Below are 9,940 nucleotides of genomic sequence, written 5' to 3' on the forward strand. Positions count from 1 at the left end.
TTTTTGACAAATGTAAAAAAAAAAAAAGCACAACAAATGCTGGTTGTGATGCGTGTGTATTATACAGTTTGACATTCAAAGTTAGAGTCTGTTGTCTGTCGCTCGGTGTGAGGAGTGTGGGTGATGCCTGTGTGCCTGAGGGGAAAGAAGAAGTAGCCATATTGTACAAAACCTCATTGAGTACAACTTCCTGTCTGCTGTGAACTGAACAAAATGTTTCAGAGTGACTGTTTGCTTGTGTCAATCATCTTAACGGGTCTGTTAATGTATGATTAAGCCTTTGTTTGCTGGTATTCATGGCCTTGTTCAAACAGATACAGAAAAAAGTAAATATTTAGATAAATTCACGTATGAAATGAGGAGTACACTTTAATGCTTGTGTATCTGCTTTGTCCTTTGAAGCAGTGTTGTCTGTATTTACATGAAGTCTTCCCTTAAAGTATTTAAGGGATAGAAGCTTTTGCATATCTTAGATAAGGCTGCTGAGGAAATTTTCACCTTGAACCCACTGATAACCCACTGCCAATGCCTGTGTAAAAACTGGTGCACAAACTCATCACGACACAATTTTAAATACATCCTGGTTAAAATGCTCTGTGTCATTGTTTCCTCTCACTTGATGTTTTTTTATTTCTTCTTTAGAAATTTTTGTCCTCTTTCGTCATTTTCCTGTTCCTCCTGCTAAAAGGTGAGTGTTATGAACTGTTGCTGGCATCAGTTCAGCCCACATCTGAATAAAGTTTAGAGTTAATTCATCTGAATCCTAAAATGTTTATGATGAACATAAAGCTTAATGTGAGTTTCACAGCAATGGCTATCTCAAGTTACTGGCCAGAGATAAACTTTGGTACCTAAAAAAAAAAAAGTAAAGCTACAGCAGAGAAACAGCACTTTAACGTACTGGAAGGGATTTTGTGCTCTATGAAAAAAAATGTCACACCTGCCACACAGATTCACTAAGACAAAGAGCAATGTGACTGTAATGTGTTAAAACAGCTAGGTCCACTGATTGAAGTTTGTATTTCAAGGTTACCATACTGATTTGTATCATGACAACTATAAAAAAAAATTCAATAGTTTTGCAAATCAATGTGATAAATAACAATAAATTCCATCAATTTGCTCTTAAAAGTAGTTTTTGAGTCAGGGGTCTCAAACTCAAAATAACCTGAGGGCCTCTGATCATCCAGTCTTGTCACAGGTCATGTTCACATGTAGCTGGGTTTGGGAAACGGCATAAATTTGTAAACGTTTAGGCCTGTCATCCAAGTGAAATCGCAATTTGATGTCACTAATAACGATGTTTTCAGACAACTCTGGCCAAAGTGAAGATTTTGGAAAACTCTGGTTTCATGGTTTTGTGTAGACGCCGGGAAACCCGAGTTTTTGGTTCTCAAGTGTCATGAATGAATGACGGGGGTTCATTCTGATTGGTTGGCATGGGTTTCTTTGGCATGCTCAAGCCACACTTATCTGCAGATTTTCCTGGTAAGAAAGATTTTCAAAAATAAAATAAATGTGTGCTCGTATGTGGGGTGGGGGCAGTGCATCATTCATTGTTTCATATCTGTTTTAGAATCCAAAATCAGAAAACGGATATCGACTGGTTATTTCATTTCTCTTTTACAAATCAAAAACCAGAAAAACAAATATCAGCCTATTTTTTGCTGTTTTGTTTTTGTTTTGAAATAAAAAATAGAACATGAGAGAATGGAATTATCATGGGATTTTTGTTATATTATTTGTTTTTGGTTTGCATTATTTTCAATGTGTTGTGACCCGGAAGTTGTTAACTTTTTTTTTCTCAGAAAGGTCAGTCAGTCTCTACCGGGTGATTCCACTGATAGGTGAATCTAGCTGCACGATAGCTAATGTTTTACAGTTATTATTAGTTAACGTTTTTGTCAAGGATGGCAGACGTGTATGTGCTTCTTGAAGAGGGGAAGCGTGTCACACGTAGGAGGCTTCAGTAACGTGACTTTTCCGCCTGAGGTTGTGTTGGATGCAGAAACTTCTGACACTCATTGTAGAGCATCTCCGGACACTCATGTCCTGAAACATCACCAAAATGTCTGTGTGGGTCTTACCAGCTTCAAACAACTGCTTAATAACATCAGCATATTGTTCTAGTGCAGCCATAGTGGTCTATATATATGTCACTCACTGTATATCGCCTTCTCTATCTCTGTGAACAGGTTTCATGATCCGCGCGGTTAAAAACTGGCCTCCCTGAAAAAAAAGTCAACAATTTCCGGGTCACAACACATTGAAAATGATACAAACCAAAAACGAATAGAACAATAATCCCATGATAATTCCATTCTGTCATACTCTATTTTAAATTTCAAAACAAAATCAAAACAGCGAAAAAAAAGAAGGCTGTTATTTGTTTCCCGATTTTTGATTTGAAAACGAGACATAAAATGAAAAGTCGTTATCCGTTTTCCTATTTTGGATTCTGAAACAAATATGGAATAAACAAATGATACACTGATAGAGGGGGATTGTCTTTGAAAATACCCAGCTACATGTGTACAAGGTCACAAAGGGGGCACTTCAGGTGTTCAAAACAAAATTCAAACAACTGTACTTCTCTGTATGCACTATTTTACTGCCATCTTTGGTTTGTCTTATTGAATACTTGCTGCCACACACCTGAGAGCACTTCTCAGACAGCATTTGCTCTGAGGGAGGCAGCAGTTTAAACCCTCAGTATGACTTAAAGATGGACGTAACTAAGTCAGGACTTTTTCTTTGACTTTTGATACTTTCTTTTGTGTTGACAGCTCTTTTCTTTCAGCACATTGAGTCCACTCATCTCCCTGGTACTTTGCATACTGCTGTGCATGTTAAGATGAATAATGCTGCATGAGGTTATACTACTTAAGAACAGCAACTTTCTCTTTTTAAATGAGACAGGTGCGGTTCCCCTTAAAGTCAACAGAAATAATCATCTCCCACTTCTCCTGAAACACGCTTCCTGACATCAACCTTCCTTCTAGCCTTTGAAAGAGACATCTTGCTTTATCAACATTTTGAGGACGTTGGCAGTGGGCCAATTGTTTCTTTCTTTCTCAGACCCAATAGCTGATCAAGCCATGAACGCAGCGGGCTGGATTTCACTATTAGATGATATCCAGTGGCAGGTTGTATGAAATTTTTCTGCAGGCCGTGAGTTTGAGACCCCTGAGCTGAGTAAATTTTAAAAAGTAAGCTCTAACAGGTGTCTTGATTTTGGGAACAAACAAAATGAGCCTGATTCTCTGTAGCTGTATGCTTAGCTGATGGGTGGGGGCTCAAACTCAATGTACTTCACCACCAAGTGCATCTAACTGTTGACAGGTCAATGAGGCCATCAGGGAATTTCTGATTTGTGATTTTACTGAAAGGTGCCTGTCAAAAGCGGATGTGGTTGTGGCTCAACAGTGAGCTGAAAGTGGAAAAAAATTAGCACACAATCTAAATAAAGGTAAAAAAAAAAAAAAAACATGTTAACTATGATCTACTACTCACTTAAAGTGGGCCTTTTATTTCACTGTGGGGTTTCCTTTCAAGTTACAAAAACTGTGTTTCCGTTGGTGTGACATTTTTAACTCTTGAAATGAGTACACCTCATGACTTCAGTGCTTCACTCTACCCACACATGAAATATAAGTTATAATACCTCTCATTCAGCAGCTACATATTTCAAGTTTGAAGGTCCAACTTAATCTGAGTCCAGATAAGGGATTAACTCTCACTAAACTTCTTAAACTGATAGAGGTATGACTGTGTGAGCAATAAATCTTTGAACCCTTATCCAGGCCCTCTCAGATGGGTTCATTAAAGTCATGTTAGTCAAAGAAAGTGAAGGTTTTGTAGAGCTGCAGCATTAATTTGAAGGTGCAGAGTGAGTAAACAGACAACGGCCTCACTGTCCAGCAGTCCAACACAACAATCCCATTCTGTTGTAGCCAGAGGTTTTCTAAGAGCTGCTTCTTTGTAACTGTGCCGCACTGCCCCACTCACAGGACTATTACTGTGACACACTCTCTTTGCATCTCCAGGCCTCTCTCCCCCTGCAAGGCCAGACACTTTCTCAAAGAATACATTGCAGCATTGTTTGTGCAAGTCACAGGGACCAACCACACAGTCCTTTGTTCTTCCTGTAAAGTGGACTGTATTGAGGCCACGCAATGAGGCTCCGTCTGAGCTGTGTTTTTCGGTGATTAAAATGTCTCTCTTTTTGTGTCCTCCTACAGTGTCGAGGGCTGAGTCTTTCACATCAGCAGATCAAATGGAGACTGTGAGCAGCAATATGGCAAATGCAGTAACAATGCCCGTTGCGCCCACTCCCACCGGTACTGTACTTGTGGCTATTCTGAGAAACACCACTTAGCAACCTTTTCAGTCTCCAGACTTTTGCAGTTTTCAACTTTCCACTCTCAGAACTGTTAGACAGATTTCTAACAGTTGGAATGCTGTGTAAAATGTTGACACAAACTGAATCTTTGCAAATTTGCAAATCATCTAAACCTTACATTTAATTTAAAATGTGATGAAAATAAACCAAATCATGTATCCTGAAAAACGTGTGCTAATTTTAAATTTGATGTCAGCAATGAAGTTAAGACAGAGGAATGCTTACTATTCATGGGAAAACAAAGGGATCAGTTTCTTTAATGATGTCCTGGTTTCTATCTTTTCACTGAGTTTCATTTCAGGACTGTAGGTGGGCAGATAAAGCACCAAGGGTCTCTCCTAAAAAAATGCATTGTGCAGATGGCAGCATATGTTGCTCCAAAACCCTACATGTTTGTTAAGATTAAATCCTATCCAAAAATGTAATCCACTTATATCATGGGTACCAGTATTCACAAAAGCACCCCCTTACCATCACATTTGATGGCTTGTGAACTTGGTGCTGATAAAAAGCCAGGTGGTTCCTCTTTTCTTTAAAACAAAAGCCGTGGTGTCCATGATTTCCAAGAAGAATGACAAACTCTGAATTTTGATGATTATATTTTCTTCTTTGCGTGGTAGAGATTGAACCTGCATTTCTGGGTGCAACAATCAACGGCGTTCACAGTCAATTGTTATTGAATACGTGGTGATTTCTGCATCAGTCATATTGGCTTTGGATGCAGCGCCATCTAAAGGCCTGAAGATCACAGACATCAAGTATTGGTCAGCTTTGTTCATTTTGCACAGAGATTTCTTCAGATCTCTAGATTTCCTTTAAAGGGGCTGTGAGGAGTTTGAAAGTGATCTTGAAAAAAGTCTCCCTTCAAGATATATGCTGGACCGTAATCCGCATTTTAAAAGGAGATTATCAGCGCTAACATTGTTACAGGCTATTTTAAATTGTTACTTCCTAGCTTCCAATTCCGGTGGACCAGGGCCAGATTGATTTGTCTAGGTCTCTAAGACAAGACCTGGCGAAGTTTAGGAGAGAGAAAAGATAAAACACAGACATCTCTGTTTTTCTCTCTGTCTGTTCAAACTTGAGAGTCTATCAATAAAATAATGAGTGAGGTTACATTCGCTCTGCTTGGTAGATGACTGGCAAGACTTAGCTAACCAGGATTCGCTCACGTTACACATTACAGACTTGTCTTAGAGCACCGGACTGCCAGCTGAGCTTAACATGAGCAGCTACCACACTACTTACAAACTGACCGTTTACTTGCTGTCACATTAATGTACAGATACCTCGGAGCACTGCTGACAGCGCTACATGTAGCCGGCTGCTACATCTGCTTGATGTCACGTTTCAAACCGTAGCACCACGTTACTGTACTTTTGAATACCTTACCTCAGTGCATTGTATCCAGTAAAAAAGTTGTCTGCACAAAAAAATTTTTTTTCTATCTGATCTCCATATAATTCCAAAACAAGCACATGCCTCGCTAAAAGTAATTAGAAACAGTGTGTAGAGACTCTGGGCCACAAGGTGGCGAGGGAGTGCAATTACAATGGATCCTCCTCATAGCATCTTTAAATAATACTATGAATTGTGGATGGTTAGCTCCCCAACTTTGCTGAAATTTACACAGGCGAACATTATTCTGAAGTCACTGTAGTGCTTGCTCACGCAGTTTCTCACTGAGTGGTGAGCCTCCTCCAATCTTTATGCCTGTGCAACTTTATTTCAATTTTGTCATTGCACAATCTACAATTAAAGATAAAGTTTAGATCATTTTCAAACAACCAGCACCTAGTTTTTTTTATTTTGGTAGTTGGGTTGTTCTCTTCTATTCAAACCACCACTGTTCCTGTACACAAACATTACAGATGTGCTCAACACCATGTATTTAACAGAAAAAAATAAGGATGTATATAAAAGAGAAACAGCTTATACTTCTCTAAAGAGCTAATCAATTCAGAACAATACAGCATCTACACAATTAAATAAATAAATGGTTTATTATTGTTCAAGTGGAAAGTGACATTTTATACTCAGTGTTATATTTATGCTGTGCCAAATATATTTCATTAGGGGATAAAAATAAATAGAATGTGTACAGTAGCAACATAACTGTTTCATATATAAAGAAATAAGATCTGTTTACATGGCCTGAGAGTCTAAAGACACACAGTTTTGTTGGTTGAGTTTGACACATCTCTCTGTCACAGGGAGAGTGGGGGGAAGAGTCACCAGAGACGCTGACTCTAACCCGGAAGTCTCCCTTAAAGATCAAACCACAAGCCACCCTGCTGACGCCATCAACACACTCAACGCCAACACGACAGAAACCAAGACTCCAACAGGTAGTCTGGTTCTGAGAAGGCTGAGTAACATTCAAAATGTATTTCAACCATTGATTTCTATTTGTTTTGTGTTTGTTTGTTTTTTTCCAAAGCTTCCAGAGAGGAAACAACAAAACCACAAACCAAGGCCACACCCACTAAAGGTAACAGTCTTCACCCTCCATGTGTGCCTGTGTTTGAGCACCCAGCTGGTGGAGCCTTTGAGCTTGGCTGGTTGATAGACTGTATGGACTATAGCTTCCCCTCACACCAATATTAAAGGCTTAGAGTTAATGTCCTCACTGAGAATGCAGGAAGCTTTAGAGCTAATTATGAGGTAATTACAAAATGTGAAACTCCCTGTCATTGCACAGATATACAGAGGGGGTTTTTCTGCGGTATTTTTCAGCAGTGGGGGAAAGAGAGAAAACTAGAGTGAGAGAAACAGAGAGAGCGCTGATAAGCTTTAAAAAATGTCATCCAAAATTTCCTCAGAGAGTCATTCCACTGAAATATTCTGAAATTCAATTAAAATAGAGTTAAACATAGAAATGCAGCTGGAATTTTATGAGAAGTAATTATGGATGGACTTGTATGGCAAAGATAAAGAGTCAATATGTCTCTGAAAAAAACAGGCCTCAATTTAAAAATCATGCTTCTGCATTATAGACATCTGTATTATACATATACGACTACATGAATATTAAGAAAGGACAGAAAAGGGAGCCAGAAAATCAAAAAGTCAACGAAACTAATATTTCCTCTGCTTTTCAGCATCCCCCTCCACAACTATGAAAACCACACAGAGCGGGACCCATCAACCTATTGCCTGGGGTGAGAAGAAATTTTCTACTACTCCATAGTTACCTTAAATGCCACAGGCATCGCCGCTTTATTGTTATCTCACGGCAGACTGACAGAAGCACAATCCCCTGTCTCCCAAACAAAACCCATGGCGGAGAGGCAGAACAGAGCACCTCGCTTCCTCTCTTTTCCTACAGATTAATGCCTGATTGTACCTTATGCAAGACGAGATAAGATATTTGTGTCCTCATGCTGTGCTGGCTCGCCACTGATAGGGTTTTTATACAGCATCAGCAGCATGTCAACGGGGCCAGTAGATGTGTCATGCTATCTCTGACTGTTGTTCCCCCATGAACCTCACTTCTTTCCACTTCCTGGGTTCAACTTACTTTTCTGTCTGCTGCTTCCTATAGACCCAAAGTGGGACCAAGATTTCACCTATGGTAAGAAGCTTCCAACATTTGATGTGATTTTTTGTTTTGTGGGTTATGCCCCTTTGTTTGTGTGGTCACTCTCAGTTTTCCCTGAACAGATTACACATCCCTGCGGAAAGCTGGACTGTCCATTGCAGCAGTACTTTTCATCGTGGGCATCATGGTGATTGGCTGTAAGTACGACCCTAACACTGTAATTGTATTTGACTGCCCTTCTCACTCACAATCAGGACCAGAAGTGAGAAGTTTATTGATCCCGCTGGGGGATTTTGGCATTACTGGTACTCACTATAAACGAGAGGGAGGGAGGGAGAGTAGGTCCCGGTAGAATATAAAACACAATAAAAGTCCAAGCAAAGCTCAAGCTACACATAAAAGTAGTGAAAAGTTAAATAAAATTAATACAGTACAATAAAACTGCTTTGTTATGGAGAGTGCATTCATGAAAGATAAGTAACAGTAAAAGATAACAGCATTTATGTTAGCTTGATCGCACATTGTTCCCACTGTACGTTTGCAGAGTGAATACTAATACAAGGCCACAGTTTGTGCTGCTCTGCTCAACATAAAACAGTTGTAGAGAATCAGATTATATCTGTTGTTCGACCCTTAAAGGAGGAGCTCAACTGTTTTTGCTCTTTTAAAGGTGGCAAAGTATGTCGACTACCCAAGTGTAAAACAAAGTCATCCAGGTAAGTATTTACAACTTTCATCTCATTTATTCTGCTGAATGTGCATTGCACTGATACAGTGTCGTAGAGGTGCATGATTAGCCTAACAGCTGTTTAATTTAGGACAATCAAAGCTGACAGACAAAAGTGATGTTGGTCTAAATTACAGCCCATGTTCATGAAGGTTAGCTGGGCTTATATCAAGCTGTTGGCAAACTGCAGCTGAATGAGTTGGGTAATTTATTTATCACAGGCTACTGGATGATGTATGGCAAACAATCAGTCACTCCAGACGTATAATAGCTCGACAGAATGCTGACTAAAACCTCTGTGATGAATAATACATCAAGAAGATTATGATGAAGCCATTTGTTGGCCCAAACCACAACAGGCCAACTGTAACCAACACTGTGGTGTATTTGTTTCTGATAAGTACAAATGATTGCTTTCAGGGTTTGATTGTTTGAATATTCTCTGTGTCTGATTCCCAGGTCGTATCAAGTGGTGCAGCAGGGGTAGAGAGACAGAGCATGTGTCTGTCGAAAAAGAAAGGCAAAAGGCTGCAAGAAACAACCACAAGCCAAGAGAAAAACACTTGAGCAACACCTGCAGTGTGTGTGTTTGTGCATGAGGATTGAAGAGCCGTATGCTACTTAGTAACAGCGTCAAAACATGAATCGTGCTGACAAGTGAGGAAAGTGGAGCCATCATCCCACTTAATCTTTGTCAAATGTTATTTCTAAACTTGGCCAAAGTGCACCAAAGAAGTAAAGTGATTATTTATCTTGGCAAATAATAAAGAGATGATTCATATTTTAATCACACCTTCAGCTGTGAGTCAGGCTCCTTTCTATTGAATTTTGTCTTTTAATAACTGATAACAAAGCCAGTGTCCCACAGCCAAGATTATTATTAAAGGTTATGAAAAATAACACCTAATATTTCACGAGACCTTGTAAAACTGGTGTTTTTGTTTTAGAGAAGAGCCAGGTCACTTCCTGTTCCTGATACGCTCTTTACACTTTCAATCTCAACAAAAACGAGATGTTTAGTAAAGGGTGTCTAAGCCTCTTAGTGACTCTATGCTTGTAAGTGAGTAAAGCCTGAGATTAAGCAAGATCCACTGGCGCATTATTATTGCATCCATATGGCATCAACATGATGCAGACAGGGAGAAGACACGCACAGATTTTTATGTCTGGTTTAATGACAACATTCACACAGAGTTCAGCATACATACCATACAGTAGTTATGATTGTTCTGAATGATATCAGAGCAAAATATAGGAGACAGCAACTGTG

General features: G+C 39.4%; 1 protein-coding gene across 1 annotated transcript in view; it reads left to right on the top strand.

The window, feature by feature from the left end:
• fxyd5 (FXYD domain containing ion transport regulator 5) overlaps nucleotides 1–9,910 on the top strand; it is an 11,114-nt gene extending 1,204 nt beyond the window's left edge. Inside the window, exons 3-11 of the mRNA XM_074682642.1 lie at nucleotides 643–688; nucleotides 4,242–4,340; nucleotides 6,616–6,750; nucleotides 6,843–6,893; nucleotides 7,504–7,563; nucleotides 7,947–7,976; nucleotides 8,066–8,140; nucleotides 8,614–8,659; nucleotides 9,130–9,910. Coding sequence (XP_074538743.1) covers nucleotides 643–688; nucleotides 4,242–4,340; nucleotides 6,616–6,750; nucleotides 6,843–6,893; nucleotides 7,504–7,563; nucleotides 7,947–7,976; nucleotides 8,066–8,140; nucleotides 8,614–8,659; nucleotides 9,130–9,157 — 570 coding nt within the window. The 3' untranslated portion in view covers nucleotides 9,158–9,910. The remainder of the gene's footprint in view (nucleotides 1–642; nucleotides 689–4,241; nucleotides 4,341–6,615; nucleotides 6,751–6,842; nucleotides 6,894–7,503; nucleotides 7,564–7,946; nucleotides 7,977–8,065; nucleotides 8,141–8,613; nucleotides 8,660–9,129) is intronic.
• The last annotated feature ends 30 nt before the right edge of the window (nucleotides 9,911–9,940 follow it).

The sequence above is a fragment of the Halichoeres trimaculatus genome, unplaced genomic scaffold (assembly GCF_033239565.1).
Source record: "Halichoeres trimaculatus isolate MK-OKI-2021-1 unplaced genomic scaffold, fHalTri1.1 fHalTri1_scaffold_12, whole genome shotgun sequence".
NCBI classification, from domain to species: domain Eukaryota; kingdom Metazoa; phylum Chordata; class Actinopteri; order Labriformes; family Labridae; genus Halichoeres; species Halichoeres trimaculatus.